Genomic DNA, 26,401 nt, shown 5'->3' with positions numbered 1-26,401 from the left:
CCTCTTGGCATATGCAGACCTTACAGTGGAACATCTGCTTTCATTCAGCACAGCATAGGGGCTTCATTGCAGACAGCAATGTATCTTGAAGAAGACAACTCGTGGCCTGTGGTGGCAGGTGAATATCAGCATGTCATGAGGCAAGCCGTTCACCCTGCACCAATCAGAACTCACAGTAGTAACAGATGCATTGACTCTGGGTTGAGGCAAACATCTGTGAAAAAGGGAAATCATGGGTCTTTGTTCCTGAGGACATTGAGAGCTCCATATCATCTTTTGGAGTTTTATGTAATTTAGTTGGCTGTGGAAGCCTTCTTTCCATCCATGAAGGAGAGGCCAGTTCAGGCCCTGACTAACAACACATCTGTCATTTAGTACAGCAATAGGAAAGGTAGCTTGGGGTCTTGGTCTTTGTGTTGAAAGGAAAGGCACCTATGCACATGGCTGTACCATCAGTGGATGAGTAGTGGCCAGTTATATAGCGCAATAATTCACTGCCAGGGCGGATGCTCTCAGCAGGCACCATCTGGCAAACCAAAAATGACATCTTCATCCAGAAGCTTCTTAAGGTATTTTTACCAAATGCCCCATGCCTTAGCTGAATCCCTCCACTACCACAGAGAACTTGCAGTGTCACTATTACAGTGCACTAGAACTTCTACCAAGATACCTGGGAGATGCATTCGGTATGCAGTGGTGCACAGGGACCCTGTACGCCTTGCCTCTGCAGCCTCACCTTCTCCAAGTGAAGAAGATCAGGTTGGACCACACTGAGATCATTTTGATAGTCTTCCTTTCCATCACATCCCTGTAAGGAGAAGGAGAGGCTTCATTGACTAAACCAAGAGATCTCTTTTTTTCTGCATCAAGCATTGTAGGGCATAGGTTGTATGTGATTTCATAGAAAACTATTTCATGAAACACGATTACTGAGAAACCATTTCATCTAAACTGTTTTTTTGAACTTTTCAGAATGAATGGCATTTACCTTTTTCGGAGAAACCAGTTCCATGAATGTCTTTTTGGTCATAGAAACAGTTTTGTCTGAGATAGTTATTGCAGTGCTATACTTAAGGGGACAATTTTTCGTATTTATATCTTTTACACTGCCAAACAATTATTTGGGATGCTTTTAATTCACTGATCCACCACCACCCATAAACACCACCCATAACTGCTACCTCACAACCCCTAAACACCATCAATCCCTGCCCCCTAAACCCCTCAGCATACTTAAGCTACACTCACCCCTGAAGCTTAAAAGCCCTTTCTACTCAAAACTTCCACCATACCTGAAATATACAGTCACTCGCTACCCCTAACTCTACCCATTGCTGAACCCTAAAACCCCCTTTCTATGCAAAAATCCCACCTCTCCCTTACCTTTAAAACACCTCAGCACACCCAAACTCCACCGATCACTAAACCCTAAAAACCCTTCACCGCCATTAAACACTGGTGATTCATGACTTATACGAAAGCCTCATCACCTTGAAACTCCCCATCCCTGAACCCTAAAAACCCCTTTGTACATCTAAACTCCACCAATCCCTGAATCCTTAAAACCCCTCACCACCCTAAACTGCACCTCATCCTGAAACCTAAAACTCTACACCACTCCATCCCATATATATATACTTGAACCATAAAACCCCTCACAATCCTTAAAATCTTCCATCCTTGAACCCTAAAACCCCTCAATACCCTTACACTCCACCCATCCTTGAAACCTAAAAACAGGTTATCTGTGAACCCCAAAAAACCCTCACCATCCCTACACTCCCCCCTGAAAAAGCCTTTCTATGCCTGATCCCCAATTATTCATGACCACTAAAAAACGCTTATTACCCATCCCTGAACCCAAATACCTCACAGTAGTCCTAAACTCCACCCATCTTTAATGTAATGTTGGATTTCTCCTTAAATTTATCTTTCCATTACCTTGTTTCCTTTAATTTTAGATTTTTGTATTTCCTTAAAATTGTTTTTCTATGATTTTGTTTCCTCCAAAGTGGATTCTCAGTTTTTGTTTTCCATTAATTCACACACATTCTAGGGCATACTGGGTGCTTTTCTGGGAGGGTTACTGTTACGAGGAAGACACAGCAGAAATGACCCATGTCCTAGTCGTACTTCTATGCATAAGAATGTGATGCCATGGCCAAGAAGGAGCACCCTCCGGGACTGCAGATTCATTCCACCAGAGCCAAGACCACTTCTCTATTGTTAGCGAGAGATGCCCCAGTACTCGACATCGGTCAGGATGCAAAGTGGGCTTCCTTGTATGTGTTCACCAAGTACTACTTCCTCAACAGTCTATTCTGCAGACAGGCCTTTCTACCAATCCAATACTGCAGGATTTACTGGTTTGTGCCCACTCCTTAAACCCTCCACCTTTTGTGAGTTTCTACTTGAAATCTAAGGTTAGAAGTATCTTTCAAACGAATACATTACATAAGATTATAAAACTGTTCAAAGTAAGATTCAACACGCTGTCCTCTCCAATCTGTCATGGGTGGTCCGCATCAGTTGGCATGGAAGAGTTAAAAATGAACTGATATCAGGCCACAGGGGCTGCATCTGTATGCTGCTCTGATGGCTCCAGCAAACGGTTCTTGAGAGCAATTCCTTAAAAACATTTGGATCCAGTTTGCAGCTTATTGATATTCAAAATAGGGGTGGGGAATCTGCAGATATAGAGTATTCACCAGAAAGGGCATTACAAGGTAAGTAACTTGTTCAAATCTGTCTGTGGAGCTGGTAAAAGTCTTTGTTCCACCATTCTTCCGTACTCCTTCAATACCTTTCTGTTCATTTAATTCTAGACACTGTCACCATTGGACATTTATCCTAAGATCCTGGATTTTCGTCCGGTGACCATGGCAACATTTACCATGACCCTAGCCCGGACATGCTTGTGTCCCATGGTAAGTTGCATTACGTGTTCTATTGAAGTTCTACTTTACTATACATGCCTTGCGTTGCCACCTAATGAGGTCTGTGAAGATTGTAGTCCATCCATTTATGAGAGGCTAGGCTTAATTTTCTCTAATAATGTTCTCTTCCAGTAACTTATTCTGTCTGATAGGTTTACAGAAGCCCTTCGTAAAGGGGTTTACATCAGATAAGTCCTTTGATATTTGATAGAGACTTCTAGTTGCAGATTTCTTACCTTAGAATTTTCCCCCAGACGTCAGACTGGGTCCCGAGATTTTTTCTTCGAGCAATACCTGTGCACGTTTGTAGGTGGCGTTGGTCGGCTCTGCAGGCATCGTTGATGTTTTAGCCACCGTGATGAAATCGGGAATAGTACATAGACACCACCTCAGCACAGTGACGTCAGTGCTTTTCTTTCTGTGCCACGCGCTGATCCGGAGAGAGCTACCCTGGTCTCTTTTTTACAGCGTTTGACCGTTTTGTCAAGTTTTTTGGTGAGTTTTTGGTGCATCGAGACGTCCACGAAGACCAGTTTCAAGCCTTGTGAGGACTGTCACCGCATGATGTCCGTGATGGATCCGCATCAGGTCTGTTTGTGGTGCTTGGAGCGTGACCACGACCCAAGGACGTGCTCTGAGTGCCGGGCCATGCACCTGAAGGCCTTGAGGGAGCGGTCCCTCAAGCTCATGGCGACCTAGCGCTCGACTCCGCATAGGTGCCGGTCTCATTCAAGGGGAAGGTCGTGAGACCGTTCGCGGAGCCACCACCGTTCTTCTTCCTCCAAGTCTTCGGGCATAGGTAAAAAGAAGTCGAAGCGGTCCCGTCGCCCTTCGACTTCACCCCATTACTAGGCTGATGCAACACAGGAGGAGCATCGATGCTCGAGGCCTCCGTCTTCGGAGCCTGCTTCTGGGTCCGCTCTGCTTTCTTCCCCAGATTTTCAGGAGCCAGAGCGACCCCTGCCCAATTAAAGGAGTTTTATGAGGTCATGCGCCTCATTTTTGGGTAGCCCGACCCCGATACGGCACCTTCGGGCCCAAGGGGTTCGGTTGAGGGGCCTTTGGGTTCCATGCCGGTGGCTTCGGCTCCGGCCACTGAGGTCCCCTCTGGATCCACACCGATGCCGGTCGGACCACTGAGACCTTCCCCGGCACTGGTTCGATTGTCGACGCTCCCAACGACGGTGGTGCCCACCATTGACGTCGACCCGATCCTTATCCTCTGTCTTCAATGGGGCCTACTCACCACAGGTCGGATTTGGACCCTTTCCCTTATGAGTACGAATTTGGGGAAGGATTGGAGGGGTCCCTGGACCCTTATGAATACCATGATGACCCATCTTTGGACTGGGCACAGGAATTGGGCGAGGCCAGTGTACTGGATACTTCTTCGGACGCTGCAATGCTGTCTCCTCCTACCGTGGCTACGGCGGAGGGAACAACATGCTATTGTGGTCAGTAGGGCAGATGAGATCCTTGAGCTGCCTACTGTACAGATCAGGTCCAATCTCCTGACGGAGGTGCTTCCGCCAGGGGCTTTCACATCTGAGCCCCTTTTGCCATTCAATGAAGCCGTCACCGATGTCCTTTTGGGTAGTTGGTCCAAACCCAAAACAGAGGCTCCTGTGAACAGGACTATCACACGCCACCATCGGCCCTCCCAGAACGACCCTAAATTCCTGTCCCAACACCCCATGCCTGAGAGTCTTGTCATCCAGGCTTCCTCTTCCTCAGGCGCATTCCCTTCCGCACCCCTTTATAGGGAATCAAAAAGCCTGGAACAATTTGGGAAGAAGCTGCGGTCCGTGAATACCGCATTCCTTTTGGGCTGCTATACCCACTCTCTCTGGGATACGGTCGCGCAAGTTCCGCTGTAGATACCAGAGGAGGCCCTGCTATTGTCTCCCAAGCTGTCAACGATGGGAGCGATGCGGCGAAGTTCACGATCCGATGTGGGCTGGACACGACCGACTCCCTGGGCCAATCGGTTGCTACGGCGGTGGCCTTGAGACGCCGCGCCTGATCGCGTACTTCTGGTTTTTCGGGGGATGTCCAACAGTCTATTTTGGGCAGGCCCTTTGATTGCTCCCATCTCTTTGGAGACAAGGCAGACTCGGCCTTGAAGAGGTTCAAGGACTCCTGGGCTACGGCTCGTTCCCTTGGCCTTTCCGCTGCCCCTCACCCCCAACAGTCCGCCTTTCGTGGCCGGGGATGGGGCTCCCTGTCGCGTCCCCAACCCAGCCACCGTGCCACCCATGCTGTTCAGCCGCTGCGTAGCCGGGTACGCGGAATCCCACATGGAAGTGGGACAGGAAACCATAGGTCTGCCCAGTCCGCCCCTCTCCCCGCTGCAGCCTCCAAACCCTTCTAGTCCGTCCCCTCACTCCGATCCAGTCGGCGCCGGGATTCGCCATCACCTGCTCCACTGGGAGTCCATCACTACGGACAGGTGAGTTTTGCAGATAGTTCGAAAGGGCTGTTCCCGCCCCTTCAAATCGCTCCACCAGCCATGCCTCCGTCAATCAGCCAACTTCCATAGGATCATTTGGCTCTTCTACAACAGGAAATCGTGACTCTCTTGGTCAAGGGAGCCATAGAGAAGGTCCCTGTGCCAGAAGTAGTACCAATCTTCTGGAGCTCCAAGCAATCAGGCTTGCTTTAAATAATTTCTTACCTCTCTGAAAAGGGAAAGTAGTGCAAGTCTTTATGGACAGAACTACCACCATGTGGTACTGCAACAAACAGGGCAGAGTAGGGTCCTGGACCCATTGTCAGGAGGACCTACGCCTCTGGACATGGCTGAAACATCAGGGCAATACCCTTTTGGTTCAACATCTGGTGGGTTCTCTCTACGCCAGAGCGGACGAACTCAGCCATCGATGCACAGCCGATCACGAATGGTGTCTCCATCCGGAGGTGGCGCAAGGTCTCTTTCAGCAGTGGGGGAGAGTCTTGGTTAGATCTGTTCACCTCCGCAGAGAACGCACAATGTCAGTTGTTTTGCACGTTGGAATTTCCAAGGCGACACTTGCTCGGAGATGCTTTTTGTCTTGAATGGAACTCCGGCCTCCTTTCCGCCTATACTACTTCTGCCCAGAGTTCTCAAGAAAATCAGGAACGACCGGGCCCAAGTTATCTAGGCACAGAGAGTATGGTATCCAGAGCTATTGAGCATGGCCACCGATCCTCCACTCAGACTGCCTCTTTGTGCGGATCTTCTGTCGCAGCAACATGGGACGGTTCTCCACCCGAGTCTGTGCAATCTCCGCCTTCATGCGTGGAGATTGAGCGGCGGAGGTTGACGTCTTTTGATCTTCCACCCAAATTCTGCGATGTTATCTTGGCAGCCAGGCGTCCCTCCACCAAAATGGTATACGCCTGTTGTTGGCATAAATTTGTGGCATGGTGTGCCAACAAATCTGTTGATCCCCTCTCTGCTCCTCTATCTGAGGTTCTTTTGTTCATTCTTTCTTTGGCCCAACAGGGCTCTGCTTTGGGCACCCTTAGAGGGTATTTATCAGCCATTTCGGCCTTTCTTAGGCTACCTGATCAGCCCTCACTCTTTAAATCTCAGATTGTGAAAAGATTACTTAAAGGTCTCACCCATTTATTTCCTCCCACTTATTTCCTCCCACTTCATTTATCGTGCCTCAGTGGGACCTCAATCTTGTCCTTACTTACTTAATGTGTACTCCCTTTGAGACGATGCACAATTGCCCTTTATGGCTCCTCACTTTCAAGATTATCTTTCTTGTTGCCATCACTTCTGCTCGCAGAGTGAGTGAGCTTCAAGCTTTTTCTTCCAAGCCTCCATTCTTGTCTGTGCACCTGACAAAGTGGTGTTCCGCACTAAGGTTTCCTTCCTTCTCACGGTTGTTACGCCTTTTCTTGTAGGCCAGTCCATCACTTTGCCTACTTTTTACGCACCCCCACATCCTTGTCATGAGGAGGAGATACTCCACTGTCTGGACACAAAAAGAGCATTGGTGTTCTAGCTAAATCGTACTAAACATTTCTGGGTGGCCGATGAACTCTTTGTCAGGTATGTGGGTGTGAAGAAAGGGAAGGCGGTGCAAAAACATACCATCTCTCGATGGGTACTTCTTTGCATCAAGATGTGCTACACTTTGGCAAAGAAGCAGCCCCTTGAGGGCTTGCTCACTCATTCCACCAGAACAACTGCTGCTTCCACTGCTTTAGCACGCGGTGTTCCTGTCCTGGATATCTGCCAGGCAGCTACATGTGCACCCCTGCACACGTTTGCTAAACATTACTGCCTGGACAGTCAGGTCCGTCGAGACGGCTACTGTGGTCGTTCGGTCCTGCAGGACTTTCTAGTATGATCTTGGTTCACAGCCCACCTCCAAGGATGGCATTGCTTGCGTATCTATTCTAAGGTAAGGAATCTGCAACTAGAAGTCTCTATCAGATGTACAAGTTACTTACCTTTGGTAACAAAATATCTGGTAGAGACATATTCTTCAGTGTCCACAGTTGGCCTTTTATGGATTCCTTAGCTAAAATGTACTTTAGAGGTTCGGGTTTCTGAGATCCATCTCTTAAGTTTCTGCTTCCTGTTTGAACAAACATGTATGTACCTTGGGAACTCCTGCTTACAAAAAATAAAATGCACTACATCCAAAAGGAAACGCAAATTACTTCTGGTCATACATTCAGTGGCACAGTAACTAGTGTCACGGATGTCATGTTGGAGTTGAAAGGATTTTTACTTATAAGCTGTTATTTCGTCGGAATCAAAGACTGTGTGTTGTAACTTAATTTGATGTTAGCGAGGTCTACAGCTATGGAATGTCTTGCCCTGAGATATCGGGGTTCAGAAAGTGGGGTTGGGTGATAGTTGAAAGAGCCTTTGTTTTTCATAAGGCTTCCTCTGACTTTGGCAAGATAATAAAAGTGGACGATGTGAATGGGTGCAGCTTAGATTTTTTACGCAGTCACAATTTGGCTTAAAACACTGTTGCATGGGAAACTTAAGCTGTAAGTGAATCAAAAACAGTACTTACAGAAAATATGACAAATGTGTGATTGAGATTTAGGAGGATCAGTTTTGGGTTTTATTTCCTTGTGTCACAGACTGTTTCCATCCTCAGGTTGTGGGTCGTGGAAATGACCAAGTGGCCATAAGCTCTAAATTTGAGACCCGGGAGGATATTGGTGAGACATTTTACCATTTTTGTTTGTACTTTGTTCATAATGGTATGTTATTTTGTTAAGATTTTTGTGTTTTCTCTTTTTTGTGCTTCTTCGCATAAGGTTGTTGGACATTGTTCTCCCTCTTATATCAGAACTGGATGAGCATTCCAGACTTCATATTACACCTTTACCATCATGCTTCATCCCTGTTCTAAGAAATGCATAGCTAACATTTATTTTAATAGTAACCTTTGCCTCTTTCCTAAAGGTGTAACTGGATTCCATGTCTGTATGATGGCTAGCCCACCTTAAACCCTAGGAAGATCTTCTTTATCCAGCTCTACTCACCAAAGGCCAGTTCTGTTTCAGCCTTTTTAAGCTTTTGTATGTTAAACTAGGAGTACCACCAAAGGCTGTTGTGCTGTGTCACTACTGCTCTATAATGGCACTTACCTACAGAGCTGCTATTTCTACATTTCTTGATTTAGATAGATGAGAGAAATTGATTCTACACCTTCTCTACATGGGCGCAGAGCTACGGCTGCCCGTTCCTGCATGCAATTTCTCAACAAGGTCATTGGGCCAAACTAAATAAGTTATTTCAGATACTTTAAAAATAATCATAAGAGTTAAGTACACCCCTTCACTCTAATGACATCATAGGTTCAGAAATGAATAATCAGCAAATAGATTTTCACCTGTTTCTGAAAATAGAAGCAAAAAATCAATAGAAGATTTAGAAAGAAACGACACACAAGGAAGGCTCTTTTTCTAAATAAAACTATCCAGATTAATTTAACAGCAGATCATAACAACCAGGGAAATGTTTACTGGTAAAAGCTTGTCATTTAAAATCGAACTAAATATAGTGGATTGATGGTATTTGCCATCTGGAAACCAACAGTGTGGTGTCGAAACTACGGATTTACTGTCAAGTTTAATCACCCTTGTCGTCAGGCAGGTTGTTGAAATTTGAAGTACTGGTGGTATTGCATTAAATTAGCCAGCCCTGCCCACGGGGGAAACCTTTGTAGCAGCTGTGACAAGAAGAAACAATAGCCAATACAAGAGAAATGTAATTTCAGAGTGCGAGTAAAGAAATGCTTCTAAGCACTTTACACCAGCGAGCGTTACCAAATGAAGATGACATTGAAAAACTAGGTTTCATAATATAAGAACTAGGAAAGCACAGAAATGCGCCATAAAGTAATGTCCTTTTTTCAATCAGAAACAATGACGCCTATCTTATGTTTACCTTAAAGGAAAAGTTACTTACTTGGTTCCTTAGTTCTGCATAATTAATATCTTTATCTGATAGAGACTTCTAGTTACAGATTCCATACCTTGGAATTTTCCCCCAGGCGTCAGACTGGATCTGGAGATTTTTCTTCGAGCAATACCCTTACGCGTCGGTAGGTGGCATTGGTCAACTCCGCGGGCGTCGTAGGCGTTGTGGTCGCCGCGATGACGTCGAGAGTAGTATATAGACGCCGCGCTCGCGCATGGACGTCAATTTCTTTTCTTTCCACACAACACGCTGATCTGGAGAAGAGCGACCCTGGCAATTTTTTGGCCGAATTCAACCGTTTTGTCAAGTTGTTTCTGTGCGACTTTGTTGTGTCGAGGATGTCCCCGAAGACTGGGTCCAAGCGATGCGAGGACTGTCATCGGTGACGGATCCTCTTCAATTTTGTCTGTGGTGTCTCGAGCTCGACTACGACCCAAAGTCGTGCACTCGACTCCATGTAGGTCCCGTTTGAGAGTAAGGTCTCGAGATCGGTCAGGGAGTCATCACCACTCGTCTTCTTCTAATTCCTCGGGTCAAGGTAAGAAGAAGAAGTCAAAGAAGTCCCATCGCTCTCCGACATCGCCCCGTCGCTCGGTCGACATGAGAAGAGCATCCGTGCACTAGGCCTCCGTCCTCAGAGCCTGCGTCTGGGTCGGCTCTGCGCATCCCCGATTTTCCCGGAGCCGGAGCGACCCCCGCCCAACTTAAAGAGTTTTATGAGGCCATGCGCCTCATATTTGGGCGGTCCGACCCCGATACGGCATCTTGGGGCCTAAGGGGTTCAGCTGAGGGGCCTTCGCGTTCTGCGCTGGCAGCTTCGGCTCCGGTCAACGAGGTCTGTGCGCGGATCCGCACCGGCGCCGGTCGCACCCTTGAGACCTTCCCCAGTGCTGGGTCGATTATCGACGCTCCCGAAGTCGGTCATGCCCACTATCGACGTCGACCCAATTCTTATCCCCGACGACTTGGAGTCGGAGCGGCGTCGGCTGACGCCGCCTTCAGCTTCAATTTGGCTTATTCGCCCCAGGTCGGATTCTGACCCTTTTTCTTATGGGTATGAATATGGTGAGGAATTGGAGGGGTCCCTGAACCCTTAAGAATGCCAGGATTACCATGCTATGGACTGGGCTCAGGAATTGGGTGACGCCAGTGTTCTGGATACTTCTCCTGACGCTGGCATGCTGTCTTCTCCTACCGTGGCTACGGCGGAGGGAGCAACTTATGGTATGGTGGTCAGTAGGGCAGCTGAGGTCCTTGGTCTCGAGCTTCCCACTGTTGAGGTGGGGTCTAATCTCCTGACAGAGGTGCTTCAGCCTGGGGCTTCTACTTCAGAACCCTCTTTGTCTTTTATTGAAGCCCTCACCGATGTCCTTTTGGGTACATGGTCCAAACCCAACACAGGGGCTCCTGTGAATAGTACTTTTGCACGCCCCTATCGGCCCGCTCCGAATGACCCTAAATTTCTGTCCCAACACCCAATGCCTGAGAGTCTTGTTATCCAGGCTTCCTTCAGGTGCATTCCCTTCCATACCCCCGGATAGGGAATCCAAAAGACTGGAACAGTTTGGCAAGAAGTTGTTTTCCTCCTCCAGTCTCGCACTGCGGTCTGTGAACACCGCATGCCTTTTGGGACGCTATACCCACTCTTTGTGGGATACAGTTGCGCAAGTCCTGCCGCAGATACCGGAGGAGGCCCATGCTATCAGCTTCCAAGCTGTGAATGATGGGCAAAGTTCACAATCCGTTGTGGGCTGGACACAACTGACTCTCTGGGCAGATGGGTTGCTACGACGGTGGCCTTACGACGCCACTCCTGGTTACGTACTTCTGGTTTTTCGGGGGATGTCCAACAGTCACTCATGGACATGCCCTTTGATGACTCCTGTCTTTTCTGAGACAAAGCGGACTCGGCCTTAGAGAGATTAAAGGATTCCCGGGCTACGGCTCGGTCCCTCTGTCTTTTTTCGCCTCCTCGCCCACCACAGTCTGCTTTTTGCCCCTTTTGTGGCCACGGAAGGGGCTCCCTGTCGCGTCCTCCACACAGCCACCCTGCCTCGCACGCTGGTCAGCCTATGCGTGGCCGAGGACGTGGAATCCTACGTGGCCATGGGACAGGGAACCAGAGATATGTCCAGTCTACCTCTGCCCCTGCTGCAGCCTCCAAATCCTCCTAGTCCCCTCACTCCCATCCAGTTGGTGACAGAATTTGCCATCACCTGCCCCACTGGGAACATATCCCCACGGACAGGTGGGTTTTGCAGATCATTTGAAAGGGCTACTCCCTCCCTTTCGAAACTGCTGCACCACCCATGCCACCATCCTTCAATCACCTTCCAGAGGATCATTTAGCGCTTCTCTGCCAGGAAGTCGCAGGTCTCCTGGCCAAGGGAGCTATAGAAAAGGTCCCTGTGCCAGAAGTAGGTTGTGGTTGTTATTCCCGCTACTTTCTGATACCAAAGAAGGACAAGGGCTTACATCCTATCCTAGACCTTCGGGACCTAAACTGCTTCCTCAAGAAGGAGAAATTCAAAATGCTCACCCTGGCTCAGGTTCTGTCTGCCTTGGACCCAGGAGACTGGATGGTAGCGTTGGACTTGCCGGACACTTATTTCCACATTCCCATCCTGCCTTCCCACAGACGTTACCTATGATTCGTGGTAGATCACGAGCACTTTCCGTTTACCATGCTCCCCTTCGGCCTTACCAGCGCCCCTCGGGTGTTCACGAAAGTGATGGCGGTGGATGCAGCTCATCTGCGCAGGTTAGGGGTTTCAGTCTTCCCCCTACCTCGACGACTGGCTGTTGAAGGCAGATTCGCCCCAGAAAGTCGTCTCCCACCTTCAGACTATGGCGAACTTCCTGCACACACTGGGGTTCACTATAAACGTGCCGGTCACACCTGACCCCAGTGCTTAATTTGTAAATAAAAATGTGCAAGTGCTCAGAGCTCTTCTCTGAAACACGCAGCTCCTGCAATTAAATGTACGAACATGGAATACTGAGGCAGCGGAATCCTGAAGCCGTCTCGGGCCTCTTCAATACATTGAAAGCCACTCCATGCCCCTTCAGCTCACTCTAGCAGCTTTCTGCTTACTCCCATTGTGACGCCTTTTAGTTTTTCTCTTCCGTCCTCTTTCCCAAATGTGTCTTTTGCTTGCAGCAAATGCTTGAGGTAGAAGAATAAGTGCCGGCCCTAAAAAATAAGTGCCGGTGCTAAGCACCGGAAACAACAAGCACAAATTAAGCACTGCCTGACCCTCCTCTCAGTCGCTCCCTTTCATCGGAGTGGTTCTGGACACAGTACAGTTTCTGGCTTATCCTCCTGAAAAACAAGTCCAAGAAATTCAGGCTATGATTCCAATCCTTCAACCACGGTCTTGGGTTTCGGTGAGACTGATTCTGAGGCTGCTGGGCCTCATGGCCTCCTGCATCCTGCTAGTAACACAGGCTAGATGGCATATCCGGGCTCTGCAGTGGGACCTGAAGTTCCAGTGGGCGCAGCTTCAGGGGAATCTCTCCGACCTGGTCCAGATCTCTGAGGGGACTGCGAAAGACCTGCAGTGGTTGCTTTCAAATCCACATTGGGTCCACAGCAGATCCCTCTCTTTCCCCAACCAGATCTCTCTATAGTGAGAGATGCGTCACTTCTGGGTTGGGGTGGCCACATGGGAGAGGCAGAGATCAGAGGACTTTGGTCTCCAGCGGAGTCGGGGCTCCATATCAGTCTGCTTGAGCTCCGGGCGATCAGGCTTGTGTTGAAAGCATTCGTTCCCTCTCTCAAATCGAAAGTGGTGCAGGTGTTCACGGACAATACTACTGCCATGTGGTATTGCTATCATTGGTTGCTTCTTTGCATCAAAATGTGCTAATCTTTGGCCAAGAAGCAACCTCCTGAAGGCTTGCGTGCTCATTCCACCAGAGCAACTGCTGCTTCCACTGCGTTAGCATGCGGAGTTCCTGTCCTGGATGCATGCCAAGCAGCTACGTGGGTGTCCCTGCACACGTTTGCTATACACTACTGCCTGGACGACAGTCAGGTCCGTAGAGACAGCTATTTTGTCGTTCGGTCCTACAGGACTTTCTAGTATGATCTTGGCTCACAGCCCACCACAGAGGATGGCATTGCTTGGGTATCTATTCTAAGGTAAGGAATCTGGAACTAGAAGTCTCTATCAGATGTACAAGTTACTTACTTTCGGTAACTAAATATCTGGTAGAGACATATTCTAGTTGCAGATTCCTTACCGCCCACCCATCCTCCCCGCTTGCAAACTGATTTCTAGGGACAAAGATTCCCCCTTTCAGGTCCTTAGCTCTGGCACACCAATCTCCGTGTTCTTAGTGGCTCTGCGTTTTGGCGTGGAAAGTCGTTAAAAGAAACTAACGTCACTGTGCGAGGGCAGTGTCTATATTCTACTCCCAACGTCATCACGACGCCTACGACGCCCGCAGAGTCGACCAACGCCACCTACCGACGCACAAGGGTATTGCTCAAAGAAAAATCTCCGGATCCAGTCTGACGCTTGGGGGAAAATTCTAAGGTGAGGAATCTGCAACTAGAATATGTCTCTACCAGATATTTCATTAACAAAGGTAAGTAACATGTACATTAAAATCATAGTGTGTGTGTTCCGATTTTACACACTTAAAATCATAGAAATTCAGCAGTTATAATTATAGTCATCTCAAGAAACTAGGGCTATAAGGCCTGCTAGAGGGTTGACTTACCTATGCCACAGGCAGTGTGAGGTTGACATGGCACATTGAGGGGAGTGCCATGTCAACTTAGTCATTTTCTCCCCACCAGCACACACAAGCTGTGAGGCAGTGTGCTTTTGCTGAGTCAGGGGTCTCCAGGGTGGCATAAGACATGCTGCAGCCCTTAGAGACCTTCTCTGGCATGAGGGCCCTTGGTACCAGGGGTACCATTTACGAGGGACTTATCTGGGTGCCAGGGCTGTGCCAATTGTGGAAATAAAGGTACAGTTTAAGGAAAGAACACTGGTGCTGGAGCCTGGTTTGCAGGGTCCCAGCACACTTTGAATCATAACTGGCATCACCAAAAGGTCAGGGGGTAACCATGCCAAGGAGGCATTTCCTTACAGGAGAGTTAAGGAACCTCTGCAAGCTGAAACAGATTAGAACAGGTTCTAACCCTACCAAGGTCAAGCTCCAGGAGCTTTTGTCAGAGTACACCAGGGACCTCCACTCAGACAGTGAAGATGTTAGAAATGAGGAAGATTAACTCACCCCTTCCTCACCCAACTATGGAGGTCAGGGACCCAAGGCCCCTATCTCCAAGAATAGTACCCACAGGATATGGATCTGCCTCAGGGGAGTCCAGCTCCTCTGGGAACATTGAGGGCAGCCTCAATGAAGAGGACCTCCTTTTAGCAAGGATGGCCAAAATGTTAGCTTTGGAGCAACAACTCCTAGCTACAGAAAGGGAGAGAGCAGAAATGGACTTAGCACCCATTAATGCTGGCAGCAATAGAAAATACTTATATCCTAAAATAAAATCCCTAAAGGCATTGTCTCAGAATTTGAAGAAGGTGATGATATCACCACATGGTTCAGAGCTTTTGAGAGAGATTGTGAAACCAGAAAGTTAAACAGATCTCACTGGGGCGCTCTTCTCTGGGAACTGTTTACTGGGAAGTATAGAGATAGACTCCTCACACTCACCAGTACAGATACTGAATCCTGCGACCACATGAAGGCTACCCTGATTGAGGGCTTTGGATTCACCACTGAAGAGTATAGAATTAGGTTCAGGGGGCTCACAAAATCTCAAGCATGTCCTGGCTTTATTTTGTAGACTACTCAGTAAAAACACTAGATGGTTGGATAACTGCCAGTGGAGTGCATGCCTATGATGGGATTTATAATTTGTTTATGAAAGCGCATCTTTTAAGTAACTGCTTCGATGACAAGTTGCATCAATATCTGGTAGACCTAGGTCCAATTTCTCCCCAAGAATTGGGAAAGAAGGCAGACCATTGGGCCAAGACTAGGGTTGCCAAGACTTCCACAGAGGGTGACCTAAAGAAAAAGGGCACAAGGCCTCCCCAGGGAAGGGTGGTGAGACACCTAAGTACAAAAAATAAAGAGTCTTCACAAGGGCACCAAAAACCTGCACAGGAGGGTACAAGGGTAAAACCTCTGATCCCAAGAAGACCTGGTGTCACACTTGTAAACAGCATGGACACCAAACTGGAGACATAGCCTGTCTCAAAAATAATCTCCCTAGCACTGTTCCAGCTAGTACTGGTATAGCCAGTCCCCATGTGGATTTAACAGTGTGCCCAGAGCAAATCAGTGTCCACTCTGAAGCTACTTTAGTCTCTGAGGGTGGAGTGGACATAGCCACACTTGCTGCCTGCCCCCCTACCATGCAAAAATACAGGTAGGAGCTCCTAATTAATGGGACAAAAGTAGAAGCCCTGAGGGATATAGGTGCCAGTGTCACCATGGTGACAGAAAAATGGTTTCCCCAGGACAGTATTTGGCTGGCCAAACATATCCAGTTACCAGTGCTGACAATGTGACGAGCGTCCATCCCAAGGCATTGGTGACATTAGAATGGGGAGGGGTTACTGGCTTGAAACAGGTAGTGGTCTTTTCTGCAATCCCAGTGGAATGCTTGTTTGGGAATTATCTGGAGTCCTCGGCCCGGGCTGAGGTAGAGCTCAAAACCCATGCAGGGAATCCCTGAAATGTTGAATGCGCAAACTAGAGCACAAAGCAGAGCACAGGGTGAAAAAGAAGTGTTGGAGCCTGGAATAATGGCCCAACCTTCTAAGAGAAAAGGTCAAATGACCGGGGGACCAGCCTCTGAACAGCACAAGAAACAAGACCTCTCTTCTCAGGAAGATGTCTTATCCCCTAAGTGAACTGAGTCCATAGAGCTGGAGCCTTATCAGTTAGAGCTATTGGGCCCATGGGGACCCTCAAGGGAATAGCTGTGCCAGGGACAAAAGACTTGACCCACTCTTGAAGGCCTGAGCCAGCAAGCTGCTGCACAGCAGAAGGGAGATGTCAGTGGCTCCCACAGGATCTATTGGGAAGATGGACTCCTTTACATTGAGGCCAGAGACCCCAAACCTGGTGCAACCAGGAGAGTGGTAGTCCCTCAGTAGTTTAGAGAGTTTATCCTAACTTTGGCCCATGACACCCCCCTAGCTAGTCATTTGGGAAAAAGAAAAACATGGAGTAGGCTTGTTAACCACTTCTATTGGCCCAATATGTCCCGGAAAAGGTGTTTTGTAGCTCCTGTGTCACCTGTGTCAAGCCAGTGGCAAGACAGGTTGCCACCCAAAGACCCCCCCATTCCACTTTGGTTGTGGGGTTTCCCTTTGAAAGGGTTGGTGTGGACATTGTGGGTCCTCTTGAGCCACCCACAGCCTCAGGGAACCAGCACATACTGGTAGTAGTGAATCATGCTACCAGATACCCTGAACCAATTCCCCTTAGGTCTACTACAGAAGCCAAGGCCCTGATTGGTATTTTTTCCAGAGTGGGTTTTCCCAGGGAGGTGGTTTCTGACAGAGGTACAAACTTCATGTCAGCTTACCTGAAATACATATGGAATGAGCGTGGGGTGACTTACAAATTCACCACACCATACCATCAACAAACCAATGAAACTGTTGAGAGATTCAACAAGACATTGAAGGGCAGGATCATGGGGCTCCCTGAAAAAACTCAAAAGGAGCTGGGATGTCCTCCTTTCATGCCTGATTTTCGCTTACAGAGAAGTGCCTCAGAAGGGAGTAGGGTTTTCCCCCTTTTAACTTCTGTTTGGCCACCCTGTAAGGGGACCACTGGCACTTGTTAAAGAAGGCTGGGGGAGACCTCTCCATGAGCCTAAACAAGATGTAGGGGATTATGTGCTTGGCCTCCGCTCTAGGATGGCTGAATATATGGAAAAGACATCCAAAAACCTTGAGACCAGCCAACAGCTCCTGAAGTTGTGGTATAATTAAAAGGCTGCACTGGTAGAATTCCAGCCAGGGCAGAAAGTGTGTGGCTCCCAGGGCAGTTCAGGACACATGGAGTGGCCCCTACCCCATCTTGCAAAAGAAGAGTCAGGTAACCTAAATGGTAAACCTGGGCACTAGCAGGACACCCAAGAGAGTGATCCATGATAAGCGCCTGAAACTCTATAATGATAGGGCAGATATAACCATGCTGATGGCTACTGATGAGGAACAGGAAGCAGAGAGTGAACCTCTCCCTGACCTCCTCTCAACTGACCTTAAGGATGGGTCTGTAGATGGAGTTGTCTATTCAGACACCCTCTCTGCCCAACAGCAAGCTGACTGCAGGCAAGTCCTACAGCAGTATGCTGCGCTCTTCTCCTTGACCCCTGGAAAGACATACCTGTGTACCCATGATGTGGATGCAGGAGACAGTTTACCTGTCAAAATAAAAATATACAGACCGTCTGACCAAGTCAAAGAGAGCATGAAAGTAGAAGTCCACAAGATGCTGGAGTTAGGGGTAATTGAGCACTCTGACTGTCTCTGGGCTAGCCTAGTGGTCTTAATCCCCAAACCTCATACCAAAGATGGCAAGAGGGAAATGAGGTTTGGTGTGGACTATAGAGGTCTCAACTTTGTCACTAAGACAGGTTCATACCCTATACCCAGAGCAGACAAATTAATTGACAGGTTAGGTGCAGCCAAGTTCTTAAGTACCTTTGACTTAACTGCAGGGTACTGGCAAATTAGGATGGCACCTGGAGCAAAACAAAAGACAGCATTCTCTACACCTGATGGACATGATCAGTTCACTGTTATGCCCTTTGGCTTACAAAATGCCCCAGCCACCTTCCAAAGGTTGGTGAATCAAGTCCTTGCTGGCTTGGAGTCCTTTAGTGCAACATATCTAGATGATATTTCTGTCTTTAGCTCCACCTGGCAGGATCACCTGATCCACCTGGGGTAGGTTCTGCAGGCCTTGCAATCAGCAGGCCACACTAATAAAGCATCAAAGTGCCAAATAGGGAAGGGCACAGTTGTATACTTGGGCCACATTGTAGGAGGAGTCCAAGTACACCCCTTTCAGCCCAAGATCCAGACAATTCTGGACTGGGAAGCTCCAAAACCCCAGACTCAACTCAGGGCATTCCTTGGCTTGACTGGTTATTACAGCAGGTCTGTGAAGGGATATGGATCCATTGTGACTCCCCTCACCAGTGTGGGATTTATTGAAATATTGAAAAATGTTCCCAGAGGGCATCTTAGAGATGTATGTAAGCCAAACTGCTAATGCAGGACTGACCAATCTGTGCCAGCCTGCCACTTCCAGCCAAGTTTCTGACCACACAGGGTGAGGGCCTTTGTGGCCTAGAAACGAAGCCTGTCCTGGGTGGAGGTGCTTCACAGCCTCAAAGGCTCAAGCCTCATGTTACAGTGCCCCAGGGCACTCCAGCTAGTGGAGTTTCCCACCCCCGGACAAAGCCCCACTTTTGGCAGCAAGTCCAGTGGGAAAGTTAGGCAAAGCAGGGAGGAGTGACCATCCCAGCTAAGATCACCCTTGAGGTGACTTCTTCCCTGCAGAATCTTGGTTTGGAGGACTGGGACCAATAGGATTAGGAATGTTCCCCCCTCCACAAAATTAGTGGGTACAGGAAAGGTGTAGCCACCCTCAGGGACAATAGCCATTGGTTACTGACCCCTGTAATGCCCCTAAATCCAGGATTTAAGGTCCCCCCTGAACCCAAGTCTTCAAATTCCTGGCAGGAAAGAAGGAAGATGAAAACTGGCTTGGCCCCAGCCCTACCGGCCTGACTCCTGCTTCCAAGAACCGGCACCAAGAAAGCAACACATCCTGCAGGACTAGCGACCTCTGCCCAGCTCCAGACGACTGCCGTGCATCACCAAGGACCAAGAACTCCCATGGACACTGGGGCGTGGTTTGGCACACGCGAAGATGGCCGCCATTTAAACAAGCTCTGCGGCTCCACAAATTAAAACTCCTATAATCCGGTGACATCCTGCCTTACGACAAAGGGCTCGAAACGCTGAGCACGCGACTGCTGTCCGTGACCCCTTGGGGGCTCGAAAACAGCCTGGAAGGCCCCACCGAGAGAGGAGGTGCATCGCGCCCCGGGAGCGATGCGAAGTGGGAGCCTGTGCCGCTGGCGGAGGGGCGGTGATCGGCAGAGCAGTCGCTGATCCTCGGACCAGGGGTAACCGTGAGAGGCCCGCGGTGGGGGCTCACCCTGGTAGGGCGGTAAGGGGGACTGCTGGGTGTCCAGACCCCTGGAGTGGGAAGCCAACAGAGAGAAAAGGAGAGTCCCGTGGTAGGCGAATGAGACTTCGAAGGGGCTCGGCCGAACCCCTGGGTTAGGCAGCGAGCGTGTTGCAGCCTGGAAGGAGTAGAGGAGTTGGAGAGGCCTGCGTGACAAGCGCAACGTCCTGGCTGCCGGGAGAGAGCGGGGCGACCATCGAGGGCGAGCGGAAAGGAGAACAAGCAGGGATGGAGGGGGGTGATGTGCTTGCACTCCCTCGTCTGGGTGCCACTGATGGGCACTATTGGCAGTGGATGAGTGATCAAGTGAGGGAGTCCACAAGTCCTGCGACGGAACGCCATGGAAAGAACAATCTGTAACGAAGGGGCCTGTAGTGGGGTGCACAATCGACTGTGGCCTCCACAGCGGAGAAACTTCAAAATAGGAGAGTAAGCTAGGAGGCTCATGAGAGTTGGAAAGACATAGGAGGCAAACGGAGGCAAATAATCGACCTGCTTTGCCATAGATCATGGTGAAGCCCAAACCCCATGGCCACCAGCAATCAAACAAAATGGACAACCAGGCAATAGCCAAGCAAGCCTCGACCTCTTCGGGGCTAGACTCAGCTGGACTCGGTGCATCGGAACCTTCGCTGGGAGCTATAGTGGCAGCAATCTCAGATCTCAAGTCTGCCCTGGAGCCTAAATTGGACACAGTGATGGCAGATGTCTCCCTGCTGCACGCAGATTTACAGAAGATGGCGGCCAAGATGTCCTCGGCGGAATCCGACATACAGACACTTAGGTCAACCTCCAAGAGCTTGGAAGAATAAGTGCGAACCCTCACTGCGCAGCACGCAACAATGGTGGCCAAGCTGGAGGACCAGGACGGCTGCGCAAGACAGAACAATATCAGGATGGTCAGAGTACCGGAAGGTGCACAGGGAGCAAGTGTGAACCTCTTTTTGGAAGATATTATATTAAGAGACTGTTGAACTTCTTCTCGGTGGAGAGGGCGCATCGGACGCCGGGGCCACCCCGGAGGTCGGGGGTGCCTCCAAGAACAATCATTGCCAGAATTTTCAACCACCGAGATCAGGATGCCATTCTACAGGCGGCTCACACCCATGGGGACCTGCAATACGAAAATGTGAATATTAGGTTCTTTCCAGACTACACACTTCAAGTGCAGAAACAGCACCGCAGCTTTGACGAAGTTAAAAAAGCGCTGCGCGCCAAGGAAATCAAATATATGAAGCTTTTTCCGGCAAGGCTCCGGGTGCTAGCGTAGGGCAAATCCTGGTATTTTACCTCGCCGGCAGACACGTGGGATTGGATCGAAGGCTGGCGTGAGAGAGACCAGCAAATCCGGGAGAAAGGGAAAGGATAGCCCACGAGAACTCAACAACAAGCTGGCTCTCCCGCACCGCCCCAAGACCATGGTGATCTGGGGGAAACGGAGAGGGACGGACCACCAGGCTAAGTTACCGAGTGACAGCGGGCAGGATGTTGCTAAGTAAACTGACTGATTAAACCGACAGGAGAAGATTTCTCTGGCCACCATTCACCATATCTGAGCAGGGTCAGCGAACCCTTAACACATTTCATGTTACAGTTGGGGCGACAGGCACTCTGCAAGTTGGTGGGGTGGGCGGTTCTGAACCTACCATGCAGGGTAGCAGGGAGGGGAGGTTCTAGTTTGTGAACTGGGGGGGTTAGTTATTTCGCAGTTGTTAATGTTTATCTACAGAGAGCTCAGAGAACTGGTACCCAGGAGAAAAGTAATAGCCTTGGCAGGGAGGTTTGGGAGGGAGATCAGTCTACAGGGACCATTGGTGATGAGTCGTGAAGACACTGGATCCTCCCCCATGACGACCACTAAGGCTTTGCCATTAAAGGTCATGACATGGAACGTAAATGGCCTCGCAATAAAATTAAACGCACTCTAGTCCTACAGTACATCAAGAGACATACACCAGACGTAGTTTTCATGCAAGAAATGCATTTGAAGGTGAATCACCATAAGGCCATGGATAGAATGGGGTACTACATGTTGGCACACTCCAGCTTCACGGCCACATCGAGAGTCGTAGGAATCCTACTGAGGAAGGCAGTGCCGTTTATTCCCGGTCCCATATGGACCGACCCACTGGGCAGGTTTGTGGCCCGGTCTGGAACTTGGCATAGGTGGGCCATCAACTTGTGCTCTGCATTCATTCGCCCTCTGCTGCACTCAGATACTTTTCCGGCCCTTGGGGCACTGCTGCTTCAGCTGCCCCCGGGGACTTTAATTTTAGGGGGGGGACATGAATGATTCTATAGACCCAATGCTGGACCGGTCAACTCAGATGGGAGGGGCCGAGGGAGAGACCTTACTGAAATCCTTTACAGACTTGATGGGTCTAACAGATCTGTGGAGAGCCCATAACCCAGGTGCAAAGCAATATACCTACTTGTCTGCATGTCACCAAAGCTTCTCACGCCTCGATTATTTATTCAGACACAACTCTTGTGTAGGTAGCTTCCATGAGACGGCACATCTGGCGATTGGAATTTCCGATCATTCTCCGGTGGAGGCTATGTGTAGGAAAACGCCACTGTTGGCATGGTTACCCCCTAACTTGTTGCCTTTTGTTGATGCTAGTTATGGTTGAAAGTGTGCTGGGACCCTGCTAACCAGGCCCCAGTACTAGTGTTCTTTCCCTAAACTGTACCTTTGTCTCCACAATTGGCACAGCCCTGGCACACAGATAAGTCCCTTGTAAATGGTACCTCTGGTACCAAGGGCCCTGTGGCCAGGGAAGGTCTCTAAGGGCTGCAGCATGTATTATGCCACCCCGGGGACCCCTCACTCAGCACATGCACACTGCCTCACAGCTTGTGTGTGCTGGTGGGGAGAAAAAGACTGTCGACATGGCACTCCCCTCAGAGTGCCATGGCCACAACCCACTGCCTGTGGCACACGTAAGTCACCGCTCTAGCAGGCCTTACAGCTCTAAGGCGGGGTGCACTATACCACAGGTGAGGTCATAGTTGCATGAGCACTATGCCCTTACAGTGTCTAAGCCAATTCTTAGTCATTGGAAGTGCAGGGTAGCCATAAAGAGTTTGAATTAAAACAGTAATGTACACAGTTTTGGAAAAAATGGCAATAAGCTATTTTAAAAGTGGACACTGGAAAAATCAACAGTTCCTGGGGAAGGTAAGTATTGGTTAGTTTTTCAGGTAAGTAAAGCACTCACAAGTTCAGTCACTGGGGCATTGGCAGCCCACCGTTGGGGGTTAAAGGCAACCCTAAACACCCAGCAACACAGGGCCGGTCAGGTGCAGAGGTCAAAGTAGGGCCCAAATAACAGGCGCCTATGGAGACTAGGGGTGCTCCGGTTACAGTCTGCCAGCAGGTAAGTACCTGCTTCCATGGGGAACAGACCAGGGGGGTTTTGTAGAGCACTTGGTGGGGGGGGGGGTCACAAACAGGCACACAAAATACACCCTCAAAGTAGAGACCCTGGGGTCAGTCTGGGGGTGCAGGCAGGGCACAGGGGGGGCTTCTCGAGCCAGCTGCCAATGGGGCAAGGATGAGGGACGCCTGCTGGTCACTCACTCCTGCACCGGTAGTTGGTTTCTCTCGGGCCTGGTGGCTGCGGGTGCAGTGCTTATTCCAGGTGCCGGGTTTCTTTGTTACCGGGCAGTCGCGGTCAGGGGGAGCCTCTGGATTCTCTCTGCAGGTGTCGCTGTGGGGGTGAAGTGAGGTCGTCTCAGAGTGTCAACGTCATTGGAGTCGCCTGGGGGTCCTCTCTGCAGTGCTGGTTCTTCTAGACACGAGCAGGAGGCGTCGGGTGCAGCGTGTTGGGGAATCACGCTTCCCGAGTGAGGCTGGAGTCCCTTTAAATATGGTTTCTTTGTTGCTGTTTTGGCAGTCCTCTGATTGCTCAGAGGTCGCTGGTCCCTGTCGGATGCGTCGCTGTGCAGGTTCTTTTAGTCTGGAGACAGCCCGGTAGGGCTGGGGCCAGGTCAGTTGTTGTCTCCGTCGTCTCTGCAGGGCTTTCAGGTCAGCAGTCCTTCTTCTTTGTGTAGGTTGCAGGAACCTGATTTACTGGGTTCAGGATCGCCCCTAAATACTAAATTTAGGGGTGTGTTTAGGTCAGGAGGGCAGTAGCCAATGGCTGCTGTCCTGGAGGGTGGTTACACCTTCTTTGTGCCTCCTTCCTGGGGGGACGGGGGCACATCCCTATTCCTGTTGGTGGAATCCTCCAATCTCAAGATGGAGGATTTCTCAAGGCAGGGGTCAGCTCAGCTCAGGACACCCTAGGGGCTGTCCTGACTGGTGGATGATGACTCCTTGTTTTTCTCATTATCTCCTCCAGCCTTGCCGTCAAAAGTGGGGGCAGTGGCCGGAAGGGCGGGCATCTCCACTAGCTGGGATGCCCTGGGGTGCTGTAACAAAAGACACAAGCTTTTGAGGCTCACCGCCAGATGTTACAGTTCCTGCAGGGGGAGGTGAGAAGCACCTCCACCCAGTACAGGCTTTGTTCCTGGCCACAGAGTGACAAAGGCACTCACCCCATGTGGCCAGAAACCCGTCTGGATGTGGGAGGCTGGCAGAAACTGGTTAGCCTAGCACTAGGAGTCAGACTGGTATTCAGGGGGCATCTCTAAGATGCCCTCTAGGTGCATTTTACAATAAATCCCACACTGGCATCAGTGTGGATTTATTGTACTGAGAAGTTTGTTGCCAAACTTCCCAGTATTCAGTGTAGCCATTATGGAACTGTGGAGTCCGTGTTTGACAAACTCCCAGACCATATACTCTTTATGGCTACCCTGCACTTACAATGTCTAAGGTTTTGCTTAGGCACAGTTGGGGCATAGTGCTCATGCACATATGCCCTCACCTGTGGTAAAGTGCACCCTGCCTTAGGGCTGTAAGGCCTGCTAGACGGGTGACCTACCTATGCCACAAGCAGTGTGAGGTGGGCATGGCATTCTGAGGGGAGTGCCATGTCGACTTAGTCATTTTCTCCCCACCAACACACACAAGGTGTGAGGCAGTGTGTATGTGCTGAGTGAGGGGTCACCAGGGTGGCATAAGAAATGCTGCAGCCCTTAGAGACCTTCCCTGGCATCAGGGTCCATGGTACCAGGGGTACCATTTACAAGGGACTTATCTGGGTGCCAGTGCCAGTGCCAATTGTGGGAACAAAGGTACAGTTTAGGGAAAGAACACTGGTGCTGGGGCCTGGTTAGCAGGGTCCCAGCACACTTTCAATCATAACTGGCATCAACAAAAGGTAAAAAGTCAGGGGGTAACCATGCCAAGAAAGGCATTTCCTTACATGTGCCGAAGGGAATGTGGTGAGGTCGGGACATTCTTTCATATGTTATGGGGGTGTCCGGTGATACAACAGTTTTGAGGGAGACTGGTGCAGATTATGACCCGCATTACGTGTCTCACGGTTCCTCAGGATCCCAGGTGGCTGATACTCCTGATCTCAGTAGAGGAGAACTGGCCAAGACATCTAAAGACGAGGTTGATGCTAGCGGCAGGGGTAGCCAAAGGGGATATTGCCCGATCATGGGGGGGCCTCGGAGCTGCCGGAAGTCCAAAGTTGGGAGAGAAAGATGGACTGGTGCCATCACGCGGAATGGGTGATTTACCAGGGCAGGGGTTGCCCCCGGAATTTTGATAAGATATGGTTACTATGGGGTAAATATAGAGGACAGTAGGGAAGGCCCTGGGGTGGCGATGGGTAACAGGGAAGGGAGGAGACCACTGCGTGGGGATAGTGGCTCCATGCAGAGATATAAGGCATGTTACGAATAACAGAATTGACAACTGCGATGATATACTGTGTAGACATGATTGTTCTAATGGAAAATGATACCTGTGACCAAGGTGTGTTTGTTGACCATATTTGTCAATGCTCTACTGTACGGTGCCATGATTTAATAAAGAGATGTTTAAAAAAAAAACAAGAACTCCAGTGGACAGCGGCCCTGTCCAAGAAGAAACAACAATAAAGGGACTCCAGAGCCTCCCTGGATCCGTGAGTCCTGACCTCACTGCACCCGACTCCTTTGCAAGTGACCAGGTGGCCCAACCTGCTAGAGATAGTCCCCAGGTGATTGTGAGCAAGTGCCCACCCTGTGTTGACCTCTCCATCCCTCCACGACGACGCCTGCAGAGGGGATCCCGAGGACCCCCCTTACCACGAAAGCTCTGGACGTAGATATCCAACACCTAAAAGACCACTGCACCTGCAGTCCCCAGGCCTCGGAGAAACCGACCCCCGGTGCAGCTAAGTTCAGCAGGCCTCCCTGTCCAGCCTGTGGTTTGTCCAAGTCCAACCCATTGCACCTCGCCTGCAGCATCTGAATGAACCCCGGGATCCTCTTATAGACCAGCATTAGAAACCTGACGCCTTGTTGGCACCCGGCCGCCCCAGTGCCACTGAGGATGCATGTTTGGTGCCTACATGTGGTCCCCCCCATGCTCCCCTAAATCCCCCCAGGTCTGCCCTCCGAAGCCGTGGGTGCTTACCTGCAGGCAGGCTTGATTCCGAGTACTCCGGTCTCCATAGGAGCCCATGTTAAAATTGCCTGAACTTTGACCTTTGCACCCAGCTAGTCCCGTGTTGCTGGTGGTGGTTGTGTGGGGTTAACTTGAACCCCAACCTGTGGACTTCAGAATCCCTGGAGACTGGAACTGTAAGTAAAGTACTTGCCTATAAATTGTACTAAGCTTTCTTCCCCCAGGAACTGTTTCTGAAAATTGCACTGTGTCAAA

The 26,401-nt window shown here is 49.8% G+C and overlaps 1 protein-coding gene across 2 annotated transcripts in view; it reads left to right on the top strand.

Moving 5' to 3' along the window:
* ERCC2 (ERCC excision repair 2, TFIIH core complex helicase subunit) overlaps window positions 1-26,401 on the top strand; it is a 1,394,405-nt gene that overhangs the window by 1,096,771 nt on the left and 271,233 nt on the right. For both annotated transcript variants that reach the window (XM_069207765.1, XM_069207766.1), the window contains 2 exons: window positions 2,826-2,927; window positions 8,048-8,111. In XM_069207765.1, coding sequence (XP_069063866.1) covers window positions 2,826-2,927; window positions 8,048-8,111 — 166 coding nt within the window. The remainder of the gene's footprint in view (window positions 1-2,825; window positions 2,928-8,047; window positions 8,112-26,401) is intronic.

Source organism: Pleurodeles waltl, chromosome 9 (genome assembly GCF_031143425.1).
Source record: "Pleurodeles waltl isolate 20211129_DDA chromosome 9, aPleWal1.hap1.20221129, whole genome shotgun sequence".
NCBI lineage: Eukaryota > Metazoa > Chordata > Amphibia > Caudata > Salamandridae > Pleurodeles > Pleurodeles waltl.
The sequence above is the reverse complement of the archived record's forward strand: the minus strand, read 5'-3'. Positions and strand labels throughout refer to the sequence as shown.